Genomic DNA, 23,134 nt, shown 5'->3' with positions numbered 1-23,134 from the left:
TCCCATATGAGCAAGATATAGTACTGACAAGACTCAGAAACTGGGATAGGAAGTCATCTGAGGGGGAAATTTTTCTTTTTTCGTTGCATCATTAACATGTTTTACGATCATTTTTTTATATTTTTAACTATCTTTTTATCTCACGTATATTGCATCACTCACAAAAAAAATGGAATATATTTTTGTTCTAAAAAAGAAATTCAAATAATCTTCAATTCAATTCAAACGGACCCAATTTATTTCTCAGGCTTCAGAAAGAGCTAAAGCGTGATATTCAGCACTTCACATAAAATCAGGGCTTTACTCCAAATGCCCTCAAAGGCGGGCTTTTTTGGCCCGATACAATGTTGAGCCTTGAAGTCTAAATCAGTTTAAATGCTCTTGCCTCCATTGTCCGGTGTCAACCAACCGTCAAAACAGTCCACAGAGCAAGAGAGCAGTGGTTGGAGTATCAGGAGAACTAGGAGCAGTTTCGACATCAACAAAATCAGAAAAAGAACTCGATAGTCTGCAAGCAACCTCCCATTACCAGATTTACCGACAATTCACACAGATGCAGCATGGAGGAAAACTAGTGGTAAAGCTGGGTTAGGAATTGTTGCAAGGGGAAGTGCAAAAACAGAAGAGTCGAGAAGTGTGCAAATGCAGCATTGGGGGAAGCACTCGCAATCAGAGAAGCAATGGTGAGAGCTAAAAGGGAAGATCGTGATACAGTCGGACTGTAAAGGCATCATAGACAGAATCAATGGAGGGAACTATGAAGATGCCATTATGGGGACGATCCTGGAGGATATTGGATTTGCCTAAAGAACAGTTTCTCTGAATGTTAGTAGTACTTCACTTTCATCAGAAGGCAATGTAACTCTGTTAGTTGGCTATAAACTTGAAACGTGACGTTTGCTGGAAGGACTCCATTCAAGCAGCCCAGGAAGATTGCAGGGCCGTTGTCTATTCATCATATTCATATTATGGTTGGTTATGTGAAATAGTACAATTTCTGTCGTTTGGGGAAAAAAAAAGAATAACATAAAATCAATTAGCCCAATAAGCTTTGAACACGTAATGCTCTGCCGCATCCCCAGTGGTAAAATAAATCATCAGCTATGAATAGTAGTAGTAAATTCTATGGAACTAAAATCCCAGTAGTAAGAATGTTAGTAGTAATGAAGAATCTCTTCACGATTAGGGCTTTTCATAAAAGCCTAATCTCTCTCTCCTCATCAACCCGCCATTTCTGCTGCTCTTCTTCTTCATCAGCTTCTACATTCGCTATTAAAAATGTTACAAAATCCAACTTTGAGTCCGCGCTCAACGACCTCCGGCTCTACGTTAAAGACGCCGACTTTGTCGCCGTCGATTTGGAAATGACCGGCGTCACCAGCGCTCCCTGGAGAGAGTCCTTCGAGCTCGACCGCTTTGATATTCAGTACCTCAAAGTTAAAGACTCCGCTGAGAAATTCGCCGCTGTCCAGTTCGGCGTTTGCCCTTTTCGATGGGAGCCGCACAGACAGTCCTTCGTTGCTCATCCGTAAGAGCTTGGCTGACCATTCTTTTTTTTTTTTTGGAAGTTAAATTGCATTGTGTTGAAGGATTGGGTTAACTTCCTTTTCCCTGATTTGTCCTGTTTGGTTGTTCAATATGGCAGCTATGATGGAGGATATGACATGTTTTATTTAGTTTAATGCTAAAAGATTGAATTTTTGGAGGCAAAAACAAGGATTTCACCATTGTTTCTTATGGGAAAGAGAACATCAGTTGCTTTTATCTTGCAAAGCTGATTAAGAAAATGAAACTCGGTTTGGGGTACCTGGGTTTCTTAATTAGGCATTTAGGCCTTTGAATGCTGGCATAGCTGTTGAACTGGAGGAACAATAGGAGTTTAGTGTTCCACTCTCACCGCTGTCATTGCATTTGAGCTTTGTGAATAATATGTAGATTTGAAGTATCATTTGCTGCTAACATCGTATTGGGAAGTGTTGCTCATGTTGTGATGTTGAATTGGCAGGCATAACTTCTACATATTTCCGCGCCAAGAAATTAAGGGGGATGATACATCATATGAATTTCTTTGCCAGACAACCTCTATCAATTTCTTGGCTAAATACCAGTTTGATTTCAATTTGTGTATACGTGAAGGTATCTTCTTTAATTTCTCCATCGTCTTTGTTTTTCTTAGAACCATCTTTTTTTATTCTTTACCACAGAAAGAAGAACTAAGAAGAAGGACGAAGAATAGAGGATAAAAACACCAAATTGCCAATTAAATTCTTATTACTAATTATAAGACATTAAATGGTTGCTTTTGTTTTGAGATTTTACACTTCTTTGTAATCTCAGGAGTGTCTTATTTATCCAGAAGCCAAGAAAAGGAAGCATTGGGGCGGTTAAATGCGAGGTACAAGGACCGTCTACTTGATTCTTCTTCATGCTGGAGAGAAGGTGTAGACACTAAATTAGTAAGAGTTGCTGACATTCTGTTTTCTGAGAGACTCAAGAACAAAATCGCTGAATGGCATGATGGGTTGTTAGGAGATAGAAATGGAGCATCACAAACTTGGAAGACATCAAATGATTCCAAACAACAATTAAAAACCATTTTCTTCAAGATGCGTCCAGCCCTTGATCTCACTGGCTTTACATCTCATCAACTAAGGTTGATTCAGTTGGTAATGTGTAATTGTTGTTTTTAGTAATCCTTGACATTTTGTTCCTTCTTATTTCTATGATTGGTTCATGCTTTACCTAAATCTTATGGGGTGCCTTTATACTTCTCGTGATGCCTTTGAGACCATGGCTTTGATAGGCTTATATCCTTTGCAATCTCTGACCTCCAGTTCTCTATGAGCACCTTACTGCCCATTGTAGGTTTTGGTTGTGTCAAGTACCAAACTTTGATGTGTATCTGTTGGCCTTTCTTCTGAGACCACTTGGATATGAGTTGTTTCAGCCCTAGGCCACAGAAAAAAGCAACTTGTCCTATTTGCAGTAAATACAATGGATGTGATAGAGGATTCCACACTGTTCCAGTGGGGTAGTTAGTGAATATTCAGATATTTATGGAAATCCATGTACGCCAAAGGTCATGTTTTATTCGAATTTTTATTGAAATTGTTTTTTTTTTGCCCAGGAAAACTCCCCTTGGGTTGGATACCTGAAGCACTTATGCCACAATGACACCATTACTTTAAGCTGCTTACTGTTTATCTGCACTTGCTCCTGCATTGCTTTTTTGTAAAGATGACAACAATAGTCATTTTTCATTATGTTGGTGTATATCTTGTTTACTTTTGATGTATCTATAAACTTGAAATATGTAGGTCGTAAAGAATCATTTTGAAGATCTTGTATATGCCTGTGTGGCTGGTGAAAGTTCCTCACAGCAGTTAATTGTCTACGCAGATTCAGCAAGTGATAGGGACTTACTTATGGTAAGCTGTAGGATAATCCTGGGAAAAAAATTTTCCCCTAGCGCTTGAAGTTTTCAGGCAGGGAAAGCAACTTTTTTTTTTTTTTTTTGGATTTTTTTTGTGCTATTTATAGTGGTTTGTGACCTGCACTTTTCAATGGGCATTCTATTTGCATTAATTGGACATTTTCTGCATCTTGGTGAATTAGCTATTTGATAGATTTGCAGTAATTGAGCTAAAGATTATCCATTAGCTTAAAGTGGTTAAAAGAACACAGTGGAAAAACCAATATGTTATTGCCTCGTTTAGTATTAATTGCTACTCGTGTGGATTGAATCTCTTATTCCCCAATCTTTTGCAGAAAGAATTGAAGGATTGCCTTTGCAAAGAAGCAGAAATGAAGATCAAAGCTGCTATTGGATTTCGACATGTTATTGATCTCCTCTCTTCTGAAAAAAAGTTGATTGTGGGTCACAATAGCTTTCTCGGTATGACAAAACAGGAAATTTGTCCAAGTATAATCTCTGTATTTCATTTTTGGTTTCGCTTAAAAGCTTTGTCAATCTGGTACAGATATTGCACATATATACCGAAAATTCATTGGTCCTCTTCCTTCGACTGCCAAAGAGTGTGTTATCTCTATCCAGAAGTTCTTCCCCTACATAGTAGATACAAAGGTGCTGCTGAATGCAAGCACTGTCTGTCAAAAAATTTTGAAGAAGAGTAGCACATCATTATCGAAAGCATTTGCCTTACTATGTCCACAAATTGCTTCGGGTGTTAAAACCTCTGGTTTGGCTGATAAACGACTTGTTAAAGTGGAGGTTCAAGTTGATAATAAGAGGTTTGCTTTCTCTATTGCTTTTATTTGCTTCTATTTCTGCTAGTAAAATGACAAAATTCCCGAGCATGGCTTAATTCATTTCTATCTTAGTATCTTTTGCCTGAATGGTAGATCACATGGTAACATCTGAGTCTCTACGTGAACTATCTTTTGGATTGTGCATATGTATCATAAATACCGCAACAGTCACAACTGAAGCATTTGGAAGAAAAATAATCTGTAGATTTCTAAATTCTACATGCATCACTCCCTACATCCAACAGATGATTATTTTCCATTGTGCCTTATGGTTCTGAAATTCTGTCATCTGCAGGTCCTTAAACTGGAACTCCGGAGCCAAGCATGAAGCTGGATATGATGCATTTATGACAGGTTGTGTTTTTGCCCAGGCATGCAGTCACCTTGGTGTTGATTTCACACTTAATCCATCATCGGTAGATTTGTCTCACCATGAGAAGCTTCAGGAGTACATCAATCTTCTCTATCTCAGCTGGATTAATGGAGATATCATTGACCTAAAAACTGGGGAACGTAAGACGGACTCTATTTGTTCTAAAGGCTTCAAAGCCCATCACTCGAAGATTTTGTTTTCAAACACAGTTCTGTTGTGGGGATTTCCGGCTAAGCTCAAGGCAAGTGAGATTAGAGAATGTTTTTGTAAAGTTTTTGGTTCATCTTCTATTACCTTCATCTACCACCTGGACAAAACTGCTGTCTTTATCCAGTTCAGCAAAGAAGAACTGGTATCAGATTTTCTGGTATTGAAGGAAACTTTAGAAAGAAGTAATGATCCAATCTCAGTTTTGCATCCCCTCTCAAAGGTATTGCAAGGGGGACGCACTCGTGCTGCCAGTTATGAGGTTTATAAACAGATATGCAGTTCAACTATTTCAAAAGTTTTCTTTGCAGATCAGGCTGAGGCCGTTGGTATTGAATGGAACGCCAAATTGTCAAAACCTGTTTTAGAGGTGGAAAGACAGGTTGACTTTGAGGCCAGTGAAAATCAGCTTGACACTGATGCTCGCAATGAAACAGAGATAGTCTCTGGGATAGATCCTCCACTTTATATGCATAGCCCGACTGATGAACTGGATTCTTTGTGCCCCGCTGAAGCTCAGATGAGCAAATAATGTAGGAAAATCTTATATCTGTCCAAGAGGCCTCGTCTGATGTCTTCTAATTGAATTGATTGGGCTATAATCAAGAGAAAGTATTCATACTTCATACGGAACGATCTCCATATAGTTGATGAAATTGTTCGCTGAATCAATCAGTTAGATGTATAGTGTAAGTTGTTAGCTGGTTGAATCAGTAGATGTATAGTAACCCTTGAAACAGACAGTCAATTTTGTTTAGCTGGGGCCTGGGAGTATATCGAATCATCTCTTCATGATTTCCCTCCCTTTTCACTTATTCTTAATCTGCTGTAATTTTTTCAACAGCCTGAATCAGACTTTTGTTGTTTTATAAACCTAATCCCACAGAATTAATCTGCTGTAATGATGTTGCCGAAATCACAGTATGACGCTTCAGGAATTGCTTTTCCAGTCTATCCATCAAAACAGTGATAAAGAACTTGAGCGGATATGCTGTGGCCGGTAGCTTGGATGCCGGCATCTGCCCATTAAATCGATCTATCTGCCAACTGCTGTTGCTTTAATGTACGATTGGGGTGAGCAAAATTACGTAAGAGTAGAACTAAAACCAATATTACCGACATTTGAAGGTTGTTTGGGATCATAAGCCAAAAAAATATATAAATATATATCAATCAATGACTTCATCGAGAAAATCGTTTTGCCATTGCAAACCGGAAGAGATCATGCAAAAGATATACCTACGCAAATTTCAAGCAGTAGCAACCTATCCTGGAAAGAGATCGTCCAACAATTAAGGATTAAAATCCAATACAAAATAAAAATCTTTTGATGCCATATAAATGCTTCCTACATCAACCAATACAGAAAAACGATGACGCCTCCAAGAAACGTCATGAAGTACGATGCAACAGTGAGCTTGTCAGTAGAATTAAGCGCGGGCGGCCCCCAGTTGTTGGAGTTGTCCCAAATATCTTCTCCTCCGCCACCATTTGGATTGGGTGCAGCCGGTGATGGAGCAGCTTGAGGGGGCTCAACTTCTTCGGAGGGGTGCATCACTCGAATGACGAGCCTTTGGCCGGATTTGCAGTGGCCTGGCTGCCCGCTGATGAAATAAAAGAGCCCGGATCTTTCAAATTGGAAGACGGTGTTCCCGTCGTCAAACTTGGAAATTGGATGCGATGTTCTGCAGTTTTCATAGTCACTGGAGCTGACTACCAGCACCGAGTCCTCTTCATACCTGAAGTCTGCAATGAGAGACCACAAAATCGATTGACTCGTATATATTAATATCGCAACTAATCATGGGAGATTCTTTTCTACAATATATAGTATTTCATTTTCAGGGGGGGATCTTTCTTGTTTCTAATCGACCGTGTACAACACCAGCTACCAGGAAAATGACAAAAGAATGACCAGATCGACTTCGTAGCTAGTTCATCAATTTACAATGGGCCCCAATATATCCCCATGCATGCATGTGCATGCAGTAGATTAAAACAACAGCAGCAGCAACAACATTTTCACTCATCCATCAAGAATGTAAGAACAGAAGTAAAATGGAGTGCAAAACTGGTAATTAAGGAAGGTTAGAGCAGCAGAAGGATGAACAGTGCGGAGAAGCCGATGAATGATGTTGAATTGTAAAAGCTAGCTAGGAACTCACAAACAGAATCTCCAATGTGGAATCTGTGTCTGGTAGCCCAGTGGTTATATGCTTCGGTCTGGTTTCCTGTTGGTTTGACCCAGCCTTCCTCACCCCCGACTTGGAACTGGAACGAAGATACCAAGACAGCCATTATAGAGGCAACAGATAGGGGCCATAATATGGCATTTTTCAAGACTTGGGCGGTAGTTATTGCTGAAGAAGCCATTACTTAGTTACTGCCTAATGATGGCAACGGATTGCTGGTAAAGAGAGCAAAAACTAGAGCAGAAATGAGATTTATTGCTATAATTCCAGCAGTGACATTATTATTTATATTTATTATAGGCAACAAATATACAGAACAGAAGCATCGCATGGCAGTTAAAAGGTGGTGACGAGGAGTCGTGGGAAGTGGGGTTGTTCAGTTTAGCTTACGTGACTTCCTAATGTCGCTAGTGGTGGGCTGTTGTGGACAACGTGCAATTTGTTGGGCTTAGAGTCCAATTTCCCAAATGCCCGTTGGAGCTTGTTCATCGCTTCCTCTAGCCACGGCCCAATCCTCCTCGACGGAAAAATTCTTGCGCTTTTACTACTCTTCATTCAGAATTCGAAGTAATTCCTATAGCGCAGATTCCTAAAGAAAACCACTAATTCATAGTTAAGGTGCTAGGAATGGAAGCTGAGCAACACGCATCAAGATTAAGATGTGCAGAAAAAACAGAACTCTCAGTGAAGAGGTGATTTTTGGTGGGTAAATAGACCACCCTAAATCAGTCCTCTCTGAGATGAGGGGAGGTGAATTCTTCTGTCCGAAGTGCACCTTCTTGTCCGAAGTGAGTGGCGGGGCTTCTCCCCTAGGATCACTCCGACGATCAAGTTAGTATGAGAACAAGAATAATAAGAGTATAATCAAATGAACAGTGTGCTTACTTGTTGGGAGTGTGTGAGGGATATTTATAGGAGAGTAGAGGACAGGACGGAAGGCTCATGCTAGTAGGACCCACTCTCTGGCATTACGGTTCTGTCCCCTGTCAGGAGGCCTGACTCTGACACTGTAGCAGTCTGGGCAGGGTGACGGAGGATCTTGCTCAGTGGCCATTAAGTGCGTCCAGTGTGCTTTTCAGATAAAGCACACTGGTTCCGGGCGGTGTCAGGTGGGTTGATGTCATCAGCGTGCAGCCGAGGTGGAGGTGCCGAGATCACCTATATGGTAGACTAGGGATCCGGCCGAGCTCAGAGGTTATGCCCAAGACACGGAAGACCTCTGATGAGGGACGAGGTGGGTTCACCTCGGACATGTGGGATGACCGAGGTGAGCATCCTCAATAACCCCCCCAAGCCTCGGGAGCTCCGGGCCAAGGAGGTACCGAGGCTTTCTTGTGCCGAAGTCGTAAAGAGTCGGGGTCCCGAAACTATTCCGGAAGATGCGGGGACGTGGTCACTGGTAACCGTCGCGTCATGAACTAGTGGGACGTTTTGTGCAGAGGGTGTCAGTCGAAAGGACGGGGCATTAATGAGGAGAGAGGGAGGCACGGCGTTTTGAATTCGAACGTGGCCGTCTTTTCGTATCCTTGCCGCCTCTTCGAATTCTCACCGCCTTTTCGTATTCCCCCAATCCCCTATAAATAGGGGGTTCTTTTCACCGCATGGCCCATCACTTTTCCTTCTTCTCCTGCGACTTGCAAAATTCATGAGTGTTACCGAGATCAATCCTGACAGCCGAGATCACCGCCGAAGCCATCACCGCGTCCGATACCGTAGTCAATAGTAAGTATCTTTCTTTTCATCTCGTTTTTCACACATGGCCAAAACAACTAAAACCCATAAGGAAACCGTAACACCTAGCTATCAGACCGAGGAGGGACCGGATACCGTCGAGGTGCCGACGTCATCCAGCTCAGAGGGATCTACTCCTAGTGATGCGGGGGGTCAGCCGAAGTGGGAACCAGCGAGGCAGCCTCGGATTCGGAGTCATCCGAGATGAGTGAGGGTGGTTTCGAGGTCGTCTACAATAGTGAGCTCGGAACTGAGATACCCCACGACAAGAGCGTATTGCAGCCAGTCACTCCGAAAGATGTAGCCAAGATAGACTTCGGCAAGATGCCGAAGTTTAGAAGCCGTATGGGAAGAGATAGGGCTGAGAGGGTGATAAAGAAATATCCCTTCCGGCCGGGGTATCTCATCACCTCGCCTGGGCCGGACGACTCAGCCGACGAGCCCCTCATGGGCATGGTGGCGATCTACGTCCAACAGCTGGAATCCGGGCTGAAAATGCCGACGTCGAGGTTCTTCAGGGACGTATTTCGTCACTTCCACGTGAGGATTACTCAGCTCACACTGAACGCGGTCCGCATTCTCGTGGGGTTCGAGATGCTGTGCCGACATCAAGAGGTGACTCCCTCCGTGGATCTCTTCCGCCGATGCTACACTCTCAAGGCACACGGGACGGACAAGGGATGGTTTTACATCTGCAATCGGAACAACTCCATCTCGAAGCTCGTGATCGGTGCTCCTTCTTCGATAAAGAACTGGAAGCGTGACTTCGTCTTCGTTCCAGCCGTGGACTTCCCTTGGGGATTTTGGTGGAGGCCTATTAAATCAAAGGCCGACCCCTCAGCGGGGGACCACGAAGAGGAGTCATTCCAGAAGTAGATGGGGTCTGGATTTCGGCTGTTCAGCAATGACTACCCCGAAGCCGTGCTGGTCGACGGGGGAATCAGTCGAGCCGTGATCAGTCCTAACAAACCTCCTTTCTTTTCCACTAAACTTACGAGACCTTGTAATTTTCCTTTCATAACTTTTCTTTCACTTCGGTTGTGGCAAATAATAATACTTGTTCTTTGTGCAGTGACCAAATTGTCAGACATCATCACTGCGGGCTCGGCCGAAGTGGCCAAGAGGTCGAAGAGGAAGAACTCTGACGAGACATCGGCACCTCCGCCGAAGAAGAAGTCGCAAGGACAGGCTGTCAAGACTTCGGCGGCCAAAAGCACTCCCACTCCAGGAGGCCAAAGCAGCTCGGCCACCGTGGCTACTGGGTCCATTTCGTCTGTGCCAGAGGGAGTGCCCCTTGGAGTCGTCACGACACTCCCGCCTCCTCCTGGCTGAGGAAAGCAGCTGAAGCCCCCGGTCAATGCAGTCTCGGGGACCTCGCTATGGAATCGTTTTCATAGCCCCCCGGTGTTTCCCGATGAGGAGAAGACACACCCCGGCGAGCACTGGTGTCCGAATTGGAAAGTTACGGTCAACGACAGGTGCAGCCATTCTCGGGTTGCCCAAGAGCTAGTGATGCACTCCACCTTGCCGAAGGACTTGGAGTTCATGAAGAAACTGACCCCGGCTGAGATGGTTCAAAGTCTCATGGTAAGCACAGCTTCCACCTCAGCCTTTGTGGCCGAGATGACATACCGATATTGTGCTCTGGTCGAGGAGCAGGACACCGGTAAGCTGCAGAATCAGATCTCCAAGTTGGAGAAAAAACTGGCGGTGTCCGAATCCGAGAAATTCGAGTTTCAGAGGCGACTTCAGGAGGCCGAGGCTAAGGGTGAGGAGGCCGAGGTTACAATGAATAGTCTCAGATCGGCCCTCGAAAATGAGCAGAAGAGGGGGGACGAGTTGAAGAAGTCCCATGAGCAAGCCCTCAACAGTGCTGGGGCCTCGGCAGTGGAGGCTTTCCGGAGGTCCGAGACCTTCATCAGTGACCTCGGCCAACTAACGAGGCCGAGCTTTATGCTTGGCTACACATCGGCTATCGACGAGACCGCAGAGCATCTCTCTCCTGAGGCCTTGGAGTCCTTGAGAAACAAAACCAACTACAATGAGAACTCCAAGGAATTGTGCGATCGGATGGCCGAGGACATCCAAGTTGGAAGAAACTTGGCCGAAATTCAGGACGAGTTCAACAAATGGCTATCCGAGCTCGACGAAATGTTCGAGGAGGGTGAAGGAGAAGAAGCTGGAGAAGACGCTGGGGGAGACGAAGCCGGAAGAGACATCGGCGAGAAAGTCGTCGAAGAGCCTGGATGGGGAGAAGAGGTTCATCCCGGCGGAGAAGAGACCGGGGAAAAAACTGCCCAGGAGGGAGCCGAGACGGGGAAAGGAGCCGAGACAAGGGTCGGCTCGTAGATATTTTGGTAGGGTTCCGAGGTGGGAGATGCTTAGTAGCACTCCCTATCTCGGTCTTGTATTCTCTTCTGTATTGTCTTTCCATTAAATGAAACGTCCATTTTCCTCATCTCGGTACTTTAATTTCTTGCTTTGATTTCGTCCCTTACTTGTCCCCCTTATTTTTTAATAGCGTAATACCGATGTTGAAAAATAACATAATATTCGAAGTCATTACTTGATTAAAAATTCAAGCATAATACAGCCTGAGATTCTCAGCGTGCCAAGTTCTCGGCACTAGAGAGCCATTTCGGTAACTCAATTTACAATACCCATTAAGGTTAGACTCCACGACTCGGTAAGGGCTTTCCCATTTCGGGCCCAATTTTCCTTGCGGCTCAACTCGGCTGACCGAGTTTTTTCTAAGTACCAAGTCTCTTGGCAGGAACCGCCGATGCTTAACGCGGGCATTGTAGTAGTGGGCTAGGGTGTTCTTGTAGGAAGCTACCCGAGTTGAGGCAATGTCCCTTTTCTCGTCGATGAGGTCGAGATCCAACTGTCTCTCTTCTCAGTTCACCTCGGCTACATAGGCTGTCAGCCGAGGACTGGGTGTGAGGATCTCAGCAGGGATGGCAGCCTCAGCTCCATAGGTCAAGGAGAAGGGGGTATCCTGCGTGGATGACCTCGGCGTGGTCCGATATGACCACAGAACGTTGGGGAGTTCCTCCACCCAAGATGATCCAGCTCGGTGTAGTCGGGTCTTGAGGCCATGCAAGAGAGTTCGGTTAAAATTTTCTGCTTGGCCATTGGCCTGAGGGTGGCTTACCGAAGTGAAGTGTTGTTTCATGCCGAGGTTCTCGCACCAAGTCTTGAATGGGTTCTCGGCAAACTGTCTCCCATTGTCCGAAATGATGATCTGAGGTATGCCGAAGCGGCAGATAATACATTTCCAAAAGAATTTTTGAATGGCCAGCCCTGAGATGGTCCGCAGAGGTTCGGCCTCGACCCACTTAGTGAAGTAGTCCACAGCGGCCACCAGAAAGGTATAACCCCCGACCGTTTTAGGGAAAGGACCTATGATATCTGTCCCCCATTGCTCAAACGGCCAGGGTGAAGTGATGGGAAGCATGAAGTTTGAGAGCTGGTGGTGCTCGGGCGCGTGAACTTGGCAGGAAGGGCAGCCGAGAACGAGATCTTGGGCGTCTTGCCGAACAGAGGGCCAGAAATATCCAAGAAACAAAACCTTCTTGGCTAGCATTCTGTGGCCGACGTGAGTTCCACACAAGCTTTCGTGGATCTCGCGGAGGACGTGGCGTCCTGTCTCGGGAGTGACACACCTCAGCCATGGGCCAAGGTAGGAGCGTTTGTACAACTCTCCATCGCGGAGAGCGTACCGAGCCGCCTTGCGTTGTATTTTTCTCGCCTCAACTCGGTTTTCGGGAAGGGCTCCCTAACCCAAGAAAAGGATGAACGGGGTCATCCAAGTTTCTTCAGAGTGCACGGGACAGGCCACCTCTTCCAGGTATCCTGGTTCATTCAGGACTTCCACTAAAACTGTCTTGTTGAGGTCAGAGAATTACGTGGAAGCCAGCTGGGATAAGACGTCGGCCCGCTTATTTTGGGTCGGGGTATTCTTTGGATTTCGAAAGACTCGAAGTACGCGGTGAGTTGGTGAATTTTGGAGAGGTACCGTTGCATGTTCTCATCTTTGGCCTCGTACTCACCAAGAACTTGGCATACAACGAGTTGGGAGTCACTGCGGACATGGATCTGTTGGGTGCCGAGTCTACGGGTTAGCTGGAGTCCAGCGATTAGAGCCTCGTACTCGGCTTCATTGTTGGTGGCCGGAAAACCAAAGCGGAGAGCGTACGAGCACACCTCTCCCTGAGGGCCTTCCAGGAGCAGTCCAGCTCCGCTGCCATCCCCATTAGAGGACCCGTCTACGTACAACGTCCACGAGTGTGAGGTGGACACCCCGGCACTGGAGGAGGTGGACTCTGGACCTTCCGTGAAGGTCAGCTCGGCTAGAAAATCGGCTAAAACTTGTGCTTTTATGGCGGTGCGAGACTCATATGACAGGTCATATTCTCCCAACTCGACAGCCCACTTGGTAAGGCGCCCGGAAGCCTCGGGACGCACCAATATCTGTCGGAGGGGCTGGTCGGTTCTGACGGAGATGGGATGAGCCAGGAAGTAGGGCTTCAATCGCCGAGTTGCGTGGACTAGTCCCAGGACCAGTTTTTCCACCTGAGTGTACCGAGTCTCCGGCCCACGGAGAGCTCGACTGACGTAGTAGACTGGCACTTGAGCGCCCTCATCCCGGATCAGAACAGCGCTGACAGCCTCGTCGGCTGCGGAGAGGTAGAGGTAGAGCTTCTCCTTGGGCCGAGGTGAAGCGAAAGTTGGTAGGTGATGGAGGTACTGCTTCAACTGGTCGAAAGCAGCCTGACACTCCTCAGTCCCGGCGAACTGGTCAGCCTTTTTCAGCACCTTAAGGAAGGGCAGAACTTTCTCAGCAGATTGGGACAGGAAGCGGTTCAGCGCGCCCAGACGTCCATTTAGTCTTTGGACTTCTCGGAGGTTCCGAGGTGGGGACATGTCCTGAATGGCCCTGATCTTATCGGGGTTGGCCTCAATTCTCCGGCGGGAAACCAGATACCCCAAGAATTTTCCCGAGGTGAGGCCGAAGACGCACTTCTTGGGATTTACCTTCATCCTCGAGTCTCGCAGGACACCAAAGACTTCCCTCACGTCTGACAGAAAGGATGAAGTGGCGAGACTTTTGACGAGAATGTCATCCACATAGGCCTCCACATTGCGGCCGATTTGGTTTTTGAAGAGTTAGTTGATCAACCTTTGGTAGGTCGCCCCGGCGTTCTTTAGCCCGAATGGTATGGTAATGTAACAATAAGTACCTCGGTCGGTGTAGAACGCCGTTTTCTCTTGGTTATCTTCACTCATTCCTATTTGATGATACCCTTTGAAGGCATCTAGGAAGCAGAGGATCTCATATCCCATTGCCGAGTCAACGAGGGTGTCTATCCTCGGCAGAGGGTAGCAGTCTTTGGGGCAGGCCTTGTTGAGGTCGGTGAAATCCACACACATTCTCCACCCACCGATGTCCTTTTTAACCATGACTGGGTTGGACAGCTATGTGGGATATTGGACCTCATGGATCATCTTAGCTGGCAGGAGCTTGTCGACCTCATCCGATATGGCCTGACTACGTTCAGGGCCGAAGTGCCTTCGTTTCTGCCGCACAGGTCGGGCCTGTGGGTTAACGTTGACTTGGTGAATCATGAGCTCGGGTGGCACTCCCACCACTTCATCTGCGGACCACGCGAAAACGTCTCGGTGGTCCTTGATCAGGGAGATCATTTCTTCTTTCAGGGGTGAGGGGAGTCCGGCCCCTACTTGGACTACTTGTCAGGTTTCGCTTCATCCAAGACCACTTGTTCCACCTCATCCCCGGGCTCAAGCCTGTTGGGCTCTCCTGCCTTCTGAGGGTCGATGCAGTCTATGGAGAGGACCGCTGGCCTCTTTTCTTCTGACCTCGGTGAGGGCCGGGGTGTGACTGCTGCTTGAATGGTGGCGAGGTAGCATTCCCGGGCGGCGCCCACGTCGCTGCTCACCTCGGCCACCCCCTCTGACGTTGGAAACTTGAAACTCAGATGGTAGGTAGAGTACACAGCTCTCAAGGTATTGAGCGTGGGTCGGCCTATCAGCATGTTGTAAGGAGAGTTTGGTTTGACCACCGCAAAGCTGACAAGCACGGTTCGGCAGCGGGGATGGCGCCCGATAGTCACCATCAAGGTCACCATACCCTCCGAGTGGACGACGTGTCCCCCGAAGCCGACGAGGGGGGTTCTGACCGGAGTGAGTTGCTCCCGGGTCAGCTTCAAACTCTCGAAAGTTCGATAGTACAGGACATCTACCGAGCTGTCGAGGTCAACATAGACCTTTTCGACTATGTAATTGTTGGTAAGGACTTCGATCACAAGGGTCTCGTGGTTGCTGGAGACGGCGGGGACAGGGTCACGGGGACCATAGGTTATCAACTCGGATAGCCTAGAGCTCGGCTCGGCCACATCCATACCGGTCTGGCGGTATGTCCGTTTCCGAGAGTTCTGACTGTCTCCCCCCGTTGGGCCACCCGCGATCGTGTTGATCACCCCGGCGATGTTTGGGTCGTAGCCTGGCGATCCGTCGCGTGGAGGCCTCTTTTCTTCCTTACGGTCCTTGGGACCTCGGCATTGAAATTTTGTGTCCCGCCTGTCTTCTCGGCGGGGTCCTCGGCTCTCCCGGTGGGAGGCGCTTCGGTTGAAAGTTCCATCCTTGCGGACAAACTGCTTCAAGTATCCTTGGCGGATCAAGTTCTCAATTTCTCGTTTCAAATCATTGCAATCTTCGGTCTCGTGCCCAACATCTCGGTGGTAGGCACAATAGAGGTTGGAGTTCCTCCTATCCCTTCTCCCCGGGATCTCAAGAGGAGTTTGGCCGAGGTGATTTTGCCTCATCACCGCCAAGACGTGAGACCGGCTGGAATTGAGCGGTGTCAGCTCGGCGTCCGAGGTGGACGATCTGCCTTTCACTATCCGATCGAAGACACTCCGGCGGTCCCGGAACTGGTTTGAAGTGCCACTTGGGCCTGGTTCACCTCGACCGGTGTCTTTCCTCCTCCGGGGATCTTGCCCCGTACGAGATGCTTGGGCTTCTCGCTTCATGCGATTTACTTCCTCATTTCGGATTCCCTGGTCCACTCTTTCCCAGAGTTCCCGAAGTGTAGGGGGGTAATCCCGATGGATTTCGGTGTTGAAGATCCCTGCCACTAACCCATTGGTGAAGGCAGCGATGGTTACCTGCTCGTTCTGATCAGGTATCTGCACATTCTCCTCGTTGAACCTCTGAACATACGAGCGAAGTGACTCGCCCTGACCCTGTTGCAGGTTCAAGAGGTAAGCCGAAGTCTTGGTGATTGGTCGAGACGACACAAAACGGTGGATGAACCGGTCTATCAGCTCATCCAGGGAGGAAATGCTTCTCGGTTCTAAACTCCAGAACCACTTCCGGGCAGTCCCATGTAGGAAGATGGGGAAAGCGCGACAGATCACGACGTCGGGGACGCAGTAGAGCCGGAAAGCGGATATGAAGGCGCGGAGGTGATTCTCGGGGTCACCTCGACCGTCATAGGTGTGCAAGTTTGGAAGTTTAAAGTTCGGGGGCACCATTTCCCCATTGATGTCATCAGCGAAGGGCGGAGCTCTCATGTAATCAGAAACTAGGCCCCCGGGGCGCCGAGGTGGGTTCTCGGCCCGTTTCCCTAGCAGTTCTCGGGAAAACGCCCGGGAGATGGAGGCAAGTTTAGAGGTCGCCTTGGAGGAGGCGCGCCTGGAGGTACTCCGAGAGAGACGCCCCTCATCAGAGTCCTCACCTGAGGGCACTTCAGGAGACTTCGTCGGCCTCCTCTTGGAAGACTCTGCCTTTTCTTTCCCCTATCTTTTGAGGTATCTTCCTAGCTCCTCAAAGATGTTGGGGTTGTCTGATACGAACTCGACCATCTTGGTGATGGCGTCATCGTTGTTGGGCTGGGTCCTTTGGGACCCTTGTTCTTCAGAGATGCGGTCTTGCTGGGCTCCCGAGGTCTGCCCAGCCCCTGTTGAGGGAACCCTTCCGCTTCTAGAGCGCGTGGATCTCATTCTAGTAATAGTAGTCTCGTTCCCACAGACAGCGCCAATTGAAGAGGTGATTTTTGGTGGGTAGATAGACCACCCTAAATCAGTCCTCTCTGAGATGAGGGGAGGTGAATTCTTCTGTCCGAAGTGCACCTTCTTGTCCGAAGTGAGTGGCGGGGCTTCTCCCCTGTATCACTCCGACGATCAAGTTAGTATGAGAACGAGAATAATAAGAGTATAAGCAAATGAACAGTGTGCTTACTTGTTGGGAGTGTGTGAGGGATATTATAGGAGAATAGAGGACAGGACGGAAGGCTCATGCTAGTGGGACCCACTCTCTGGCATTACGGCTCTGTCCCCTGTCAGGAGGCCTGACTCTGACACTGTAGCAGGTTGGGCAGGGTGACGGAGGATCTTGCTCAATGGCCATTAAGTGCGTCCAGTGTGCTTTTCAGATAAAGCACACTGGTTCCGGGCGGTGTAAGGTGGGTTGATGTCATCAGCGTGCAGCCGAGGTGGAGGTGCCGAGATCACCTATATGGTAGACTAGGGATCCGGCCGAGCTCAGAGGTTATGCCCAAGACACAGAAGACCTCTGATGAGGGACGAGGTAGATTCACCTCGGACATGCGGGATGACCGAGGTGAGCATCCCCACTCAGCTTTCACAATGCATTCGAAAAAAAAAACTACAAAAGCCTTCCTCAGTATTCAGAATGCATGTGGTAGATCTTTATCAAGAAGTCCAAAAAAGGGTCTAAATTCACACGTGATATGAAGATGACCAGTCCCCAAGTTGTTCATTGGTTTTCAATTCAATGTGATTAGGATTTTGCAGTGATTCTTGATTGTAATACTAGTAGATGTACAGCACTTTCCTGTGATCAATTTTGGGATTTCGACAAGTGAGAGGAGCAAAAAGAAGGAAGTTACACTCTTCCCACGGTGCCTTGCGCACATCTTCAATTTGAATATGAGAACCCAAAAAACAACCACCCGGGATGTCTCCAAGTTGCAAGAGCAAGTCATTATCTTTCTAGTTTTGGCTTCACATAACATTTATTGGTGCTTAGTCTGTTCATTGTCAAACTGCAAAATTTGGGTCGGAAGCGTTACAACAAATTCTCGGTTCAATCAATTCGTAATTGCACTTGCTTCTTTGTTCATGGATTAAAAACTCTCATACTACTCTACATGCTAATCCGCCACTGACTTTAGTCTTTCATGTAAAACGATATGTTGTGGTTGTATCTCGCTCCTATTGTACTGGTGGTCAAGAGAAGTGGTGAGGAAAGAGGTCTCTGATCCCTATAAATTAGGTTCTCTTCGAATTCATGTCCCTCGGTCACTGTTTTATTGCTGCAACAGTTGATGACCAATACGTCTCTATTTCATCTCCACTTTCTTCTTCACAGATTTCTTTTTCCTCGTAAATCATGCATTGACACATGCATACATGTTATGTAGTGCCCTAAAGGATTATCATTTCATGTGGGGTTCCTAAAGTCTCTTTTAGCAGCCAATTTGTGCACTTATATATGTATGTCCTTATTCTCTTTACTTTAATGACCACATGCAGTGTTTTCATGGTCGCTACTTGCTACTGAATTCATCAGTTTGTTTAAATTTCTCTAATAGATTCTTCCAATCTTTAAAGGTGCACTATTTTCTGTCTCGTTACCACCAGGATTTGCATGTTTGTCTTACTCTTTGCTGATTTTGATCATCATTTTCTCTATTTTTGCAGGAGATTTGCTCCCCTGAATGAAGTTAGACTGAGGGTTGAGGAGAGCTGTTGACAGAAGAGAGAGAGCACAGCCCGCCATTATTGAGAATGTCGTCACTTTTTGCGGGATTGTGCTCTCTCTTCTTCTGCCAAACACAGCGCCAACTTTTCTCAACGTGGCAATCCCAGATTCCAGATCACCCTGCGCCTGCGGTTTGCTCTGAATTCCTCATCTTTGGGCATGTCTTTTTCTATCTTTGTATTGAGTCCTGACTCGAAGCAAGATCAAATTTACGCATTACTGTAGGTCTTCTAGAGAAGTCACAGAAACTATAAAGGTTCTGCAAATGTTTCACAGCTATAAAAGAAGTGAATGACTTGGAGGATCTAATAGTTTTTCTTGTGGATAATGATATGGTTGAAAAGTTGATGCTATATCTTTTGTATTTGAATGATAAATTAATCAATATGAAACAGAAATTTAGCATGAGTGTAAACAGAAATGAGCATTATTTCCCCCCTCTCACTAAAACTGAGAATAAAGTTCAGTAAATGTGTCCATAAGAACCTTTTCAGGCAACTAACTCAGTTGGATCAGTGACATTACAACGGCATGGATTTGCAAAACGTTGCATAATCTGATAATGCTTTGGTGGTGGAACCGGCAACTCTGGACTCCAACAAGTAACCAGCTGTCAATGGAGTATTAAACATAGAGATGCTGCCAAACAAAGTAAAAAAAAAAGAAAGGGCTTCTGCTGGTTAGTCCTTGTTTTTCTTGATTGATGCAAGCCAAGAATCTTGTTACAGGCATGATCTGAATCCTATGGAGTTCTTGTTTCTCCTTACAGGGATAACAAAAGTGTTGTCAGAAAAGCGGTCTCTCAAAAGAAGTTTCATACCAACCATGTTCGAGTTACCCAAGATGAACAAGAAGGAAAGCTTCTGCAGAAAAAGAGTGAGTTGGTTTGAAAAAGAATGCAGCAGAAGTTGTCGATTGATACCGTGCTACCAAGTACCAAGTAGTGGAGTACCTCAAATCTTTGTGCGTGTATTCTTTAATTATGACTAAATTCAAGTGGATTCCAGCTTATTCCTTGTGAATGGATGAACTAAGATTTAATTCTTATGGTCTAAATTTTTTCCTATTCAAACATTCTTTTGAATGGGCGATATCAACCTAGACAGAAGCTGGGATAAAAGGAATGAGTGAGCACATGAATAGAACAATTGCTAGCCAGCCAAGTGTGGGTTACTTACTTCAATATCGAGGTTTTTGTTCAAGAAAAAAAAAATTGCTACTCTTATTCGGTTTCGGCTTATGAAAACTGAAAAGTTCGTAATGAAGTTACATGACCCAAAATGTTCGCCAACCAGATGAGAAACAAGAAATCAAACAGCACAAATTGTTGAATTAATTGGAAATTAAGCGTGCAATGGACGCAGAAGGTGCTCTTTAGTGTCTGAATTAGCAAGAAATCAAACAGCATAAATTGCTGAATTAGTGTCTGAAGTCTGAACCCTTTGGTATTCAAAGTGGGGTTCCTTCAGGAAGCCCAATCCCAAAGATTCTTTACGTTCGAAACAAGCATTAGCAAAAAAACATTCGGTGAATTTCCCCTCAAATTCAACGTTTCCAACAGTTTATCACGTGGGAACATAACCAAGCCCTCAGCTTCAACAGTCACCTGAGTACTATCTGCAGCACCCAGACTATTCCATGCACATTATTGCATGAAAACCGGACATACTAAAAAAAAAAAAAAAGAGGCATTTTCTTAACACATAAAAAAAACAGCAAAGAAACAATCACAGGACGAAAGACACGGGTATCGGAGTAATGTCAATATTGGGCAAGTGTCTTCGCATGCAATTCTAATATCTTCGGGAGACTGCACAACATAGCAGAGTTCAATGGAATGACTTTGAACTCGAAATTTTACTTCAGAGTGCTAAAAAGAAACATTGGACTAAGAATACAAGTGAGCCTAACAGGTGTGGGGGGAAAGAAAGAATCAAAGAATCCAAGACGCAAATCCACAAGAATATGACCTCTGGCTTCAGTCAACTACTATCTCAAATCGAGAGTCAGGGGTATTGCCTCCATCATCATCTGAAATAATATCATCTATGCTCAGTGGCAAGCTATTACAGAAAGTGAGGCTAGGTTTCACCCTTGGCACTGAAATAGGCTCTGCTTCATTGTTGAGAATCTGGAAGACCCTCCTCATGGTAGGCCTTTCTGCACTATCTGGATTTGCACAGCTCAAACCGATAAGCAGCAGTTTCCTCATTTCCTCATCTCTGAACTCACCATTTAATCTTTTATCTGCTGCTTCTGTAAGCTTTCCTTCAGAGTACAGCTTCCAAACCCAATCAATCAGATTGATCATTTTGTTGGCACTACCTTCTTTCTCAATTGGCCTTTTTCCGCAAGCTAGTTCAAGTATAACCACACCATAACTGAATACATCAGTTTTATCAGTTGCTTTTCCGTATTGAAGGTACTCAGGAGCAAGGTATCCCATGGTTCCGGCAGTAAGTGTTGAAAGAGGACTCTTATCATGATCCATGAGTCTTGCCAATCCGAAATCCCCAAGCCTTGCATTATAGCTCCCATCAAGCATTATGTTACTGGTTTTTATGTCCCTATGGATCACTTGCTGCTCGCATTCTTGATGCAAATAGGTGAGAACAGATGCCAGTCCAACAGCAATATTGTACCTGTATGGCCATTTCAGTGGATTGCCATTGTCGGTTTCTTGGTGCAACACTTTATCAAGACTTCCATTGGCCATAAACTCATATACGAGAAGTAATTCTCCCTTCTCAACGCACCATCCCTGCAGCTGAACCAGGTTCTTATGCCTCAAACAAGCAATGATTGACAATTCAGCAAGAAATTCAGATTTACCTTCATGGGTATGTTTTGATCTTTTAACGGCAAAAACGGCACCGGAATTTACGAAAAAGGCCTTGTAAACAGTACCAAAGGAACCATGCCCAATGACCCTATTGGCATGAAATCCTTTTGTGGCTGACTTGAGTTCTTGATAGCTGAATTGCCTTGGTCCTGTCACAAGCTCTGCTTTCAGGGTCTTCTCTGTTTTGTTCTCCTTCCATTTGTTGACAGAAATCCACCCAAATACTACAAGAACAGCACAAAAGAAAGCAGGACCAGCAATCCCAAAGCCCAACCCAAGCCTCCTGTGATGCCTATTGCCAGGATCAGAAACTGGGATTGGGGGATTTAAAGGCACAGAATTTTCAGTGACGTTATGAGGATGAATTCTTGGTCGTACAGGCCTAAAGCCCCGAGTCCGAAAGCTCCAATTTTCAATAAAGTGCAGCTCGGTACTTCCCTCAGTGGAACCAGAAAATCCCAAATACATAAAGTCCTTGAGATAACCAGACAGGTCAATATCAACCTTCAGGAGCGGCACCCCAGGCTTGAAACTTGAATAACTCAAGAACACATCTAGCTTCTTTTCCTCATTCTTGTAATCAATCCAAGTAAAAATCAAGTTCCCACTTTTCAACGAAATACCCAGAGAAGCTGGATTGGCAGTCTTTATTGAGATCAGGCTATCGATATCCAAACCCACGTGATTATCATCAGGATCGTCAAAATGAGAATCTAGTTTTGTATCAAACTCGATGGCAATGAACCTGTTCTTCGTCAACTGTGTTGAATTCACAAGCCCCAGATACCCTCCTGGGCTCCCTAAAGTCTGATTATCAGGAGACAGAAAGAAGGTTAATCCATCTCCAGACGAAGAGGGATTGATGTTTTGAATCGAAAAAGCAAATCTTGTGGAGAAAGAGGCAGTGATGTTGGTTTCTGGATCAAAGAAGGCAATTGGGTTATTGTAGATTACAGAACCAGAGCTTGAAGATGGGACGCCAAGCTCTTTTGTCAGCCCTACAACACCATTTCTGAGATAAGAATCTCCAAGAAGAGTGAGATTTCTGAGAGCTAAAGATTGGAAGTCGAAATTCAGAGTAGTCCCGGAAGATGATGACGGTAGCGGTTGAATGTATTCGAAGTTGAAGAACAGAAAGAAAATTGAGAAAATAAGAAGCTTTCTTGAATACATTGTTGGATATCAATCTCATGTTCTGGAAAAATGAATTCTTGAAGGTTTGTTTGAGCTCATGAGGGCGGAGAATGGAGTTTCTTGAAGAGGTAAAGGTTGGTTGGATTTTTCTTCAAAATTTTATGAGGGAAAGGTAAGGAGAAAACTGAAAAGGAAGGGGAGCTGTGGCGTGGTGGTGGTGGTGGTGGTGGGAAATGGGGGAATCTTGGCTTGGGTGGGAAAATGGGGTTTAAACGGTTATGAAAAGTGGGCGCGTGGGTCCGTCTTTAAAGAATAAGGGGAAAAAAAACAATTTCACTAAAAAAAATATAAAGAAAAGGTGGGAGGGATTAAAATTTAAAAGTCTTTTATCCAAATCTTTCAAGTCTTGATGGGCCGAATCTGTAACGGTAATATAGGAAGGCTGGCTTTGGGAGCGGACAGAACTTCATTTGGACTTCAGTACTGATCACAGTTGTCGGTTAAGTAAGTTGCTGAGCTGCTGATGGTGATTGATAAAATACCAGTAAGCACACCAGGCACTACTCCCCCCCCCCCCCC

General features: G+C 45.8%; 4 protein-coding genes and 1 long non-coding RNA gene across 7 annotated transcripts; 2 read left to right on the top strand and 3 right to left on the bottom strand.

Annotated features, from left to right (window-relative positions):
- Positions 1-271: 271 nt before the first annotated feature.
- On the top strand, positions 272-5,751 carry LOC113688180 (poly(A)-specific ribonuclease PARN). 2 transcript variants are annotated; one of them, XM_027205892.2, is made up of 7 exons: positions 273-1,528; positions 2,006-2,136; positions 2,338-2,666; positions 3,318-3,428; positions 3,769-3,895; positions 3,981-4,251; positions 4,565-5,751. In XM_027205892.2, exons 1-7 carry the CDS (start codon positions 1,104-1,106, stop codon positions 5,379-5,381), a joined length of 2,211 nt encoding a protein of 736 aa, XP_027061693.2. In that variant the 5' UTR covers positions 273-1,103; the 3' UTR covers positions 5,382-5,751. The 2 variants fall into 2 exon arrangements, with proteins under 2 accessions (XP_071907595.1, XP_027061693.2); XM_072051494.1 differs by lacking the exon at positions 3,318-3,428 and having other exon boundaries at positions 272-1,528.
- Positions 5,752-6,041: 290 nt separating this feature from the next.
- LOC113687700 (early nodulin-like protein 6) lies at positions 6,042-7,229 on the bottom strand. Its single transcript, XM_027205245.2, has 2 exons — positions 7,015-7,229; positions 6,042-6,595 (listed from the first exon to the last, which is right to left on the bottom strand). The coding sequence occupies exons 1-2, from the start codon at positions 7,220-7,222 to the stop codon at positions 6,198-6,200; spliced, it is 606 nt and encodes a 201-aa protein (XP_027061046.1). The 5' UTR covers positions 7,223-7,229; the 3' UTR covers positions 6,042-6,197.
- A 7,290-nt stretch (positions 7,230-14,519) lies between these two features.
- LOC113687699 (uncharacterized) lies at positions 14,520-16,367 on the bottom strand. The gene has a single exon (XM_027205244.2). It carries the CDS (start codon positions 16,365-16,367, stop codon positions 14,520-14,522), a length of 1,848 nt encoding a protein of 615 aa, XP_027061045.2.
- A 1,606-nt stretch (positions 16,368-17,973) lies between these two features.
- Positions 17,974-19,635, top strand: LOC113688775 (uncharacterized). 2 transcript variants are annotated; one of them, XR_011815348.1, is made up of 3 exons: positions 17,974-18,311; positions 18,519-19,258; positions 19,349-19,635. It is a non-coding gene; the product is annotated as an uncharacterized lncRNA (long non-coding RNA). The 2 variants fall into 2 exon arrangements; XR_003448108.2 differs by having other exon boundaries at positions 18,309-18,428.
- A 694-nt stretch (positions 19,636-20,329) lies between these two features.
- LOC113690011 (probable L-type lectin-domain containing receptor kinase S.7) lies at positions 20,330-22,779 on the bottom strand. Its single transcript, XM_027207837.2, has one exon. It carries the CDS (start codon positions 22,592-22,594, stop codon positions 20,558-20,560), a length of 2,037 nt encoding a protein of 678 aa, XP_027063638.1. The 5' UTR covers positions 22,595-22,779; the 3' UTR covers positions 20,330-20,557.
- Positions 22,780-23,134: the final 355 nt, after the last annotated feature.

Source organism: Coffea arabica, chromosome 5c (genome assembly GCF_036785885.1).
Source record: "Coffea arabica cultivar ET-39 chromosome 5c, Coffea Arabica ET-39 HiFi, whole genome shotgun sequence".
NCBI lineage: Eukaryota > Viridiplantae > Streptophyta > Magnoliopsida > Gentianales > Rubiaceae > Coffea > Coffea arabica.
The sequence above is the reverse complement of the archived record's forward strand: the minus strand, read 5'-3'. Positions and strand labels throughout refer to the sequence as shown.

Bases quoted from the DNA above. Each gene is read 5' to 3' on its own strand.
- LOC113687699 (XM_027205244.2), bottom strand. From the start codon at position 16,367: ATGAGAGCTCCGCCCTTCGCTGATGACATCAATGGGGAAATGGTGCCC.
- LOC113687700 (XM_027205245.2), bottom strand. From the start codon at position 7,222: ATGGCTTCTTCAGCAATAACTACCGCCCAAGTCTTGAAAAATGCCATA. The intron at 6,596-7,014 runs GTGAGTTCCTAG...CTCTCATTGCAG, and splicing joins CCACATTGGAGATTCTGTTT to ACTTCAGGTATGAAGAGGAC.
- LOC113688180 (XM_027205892.2), top strand. From the start codon at position 1,104: ATGAATAGTAGTAGTAAATTCTATGGAACTAAAATCCCAGTAGTAAGA. The intron at 3,429-3,768 runs GTAAGCTGTAGG...AATCTTTTGCAG, and splicing joins GTGATAGGGACTTACTTATG to AAAGAATTGAAGGATTGCCT. The intron at 4,252-4,564 runs GTTTGCTTTCTC...TGTCATCTGCAG, and splicing joins GTTCAAGTTGATAATAAGAG to GTCCTTAAACTGGAACTCCG.
- LOC113690011 (XM_027207837.2), bottom strand. From the start codon at position 22,594: ATGTATTCAAGAAAGCTTCTTATTTTCTCAATTTTCTTTCTGTTCTTC.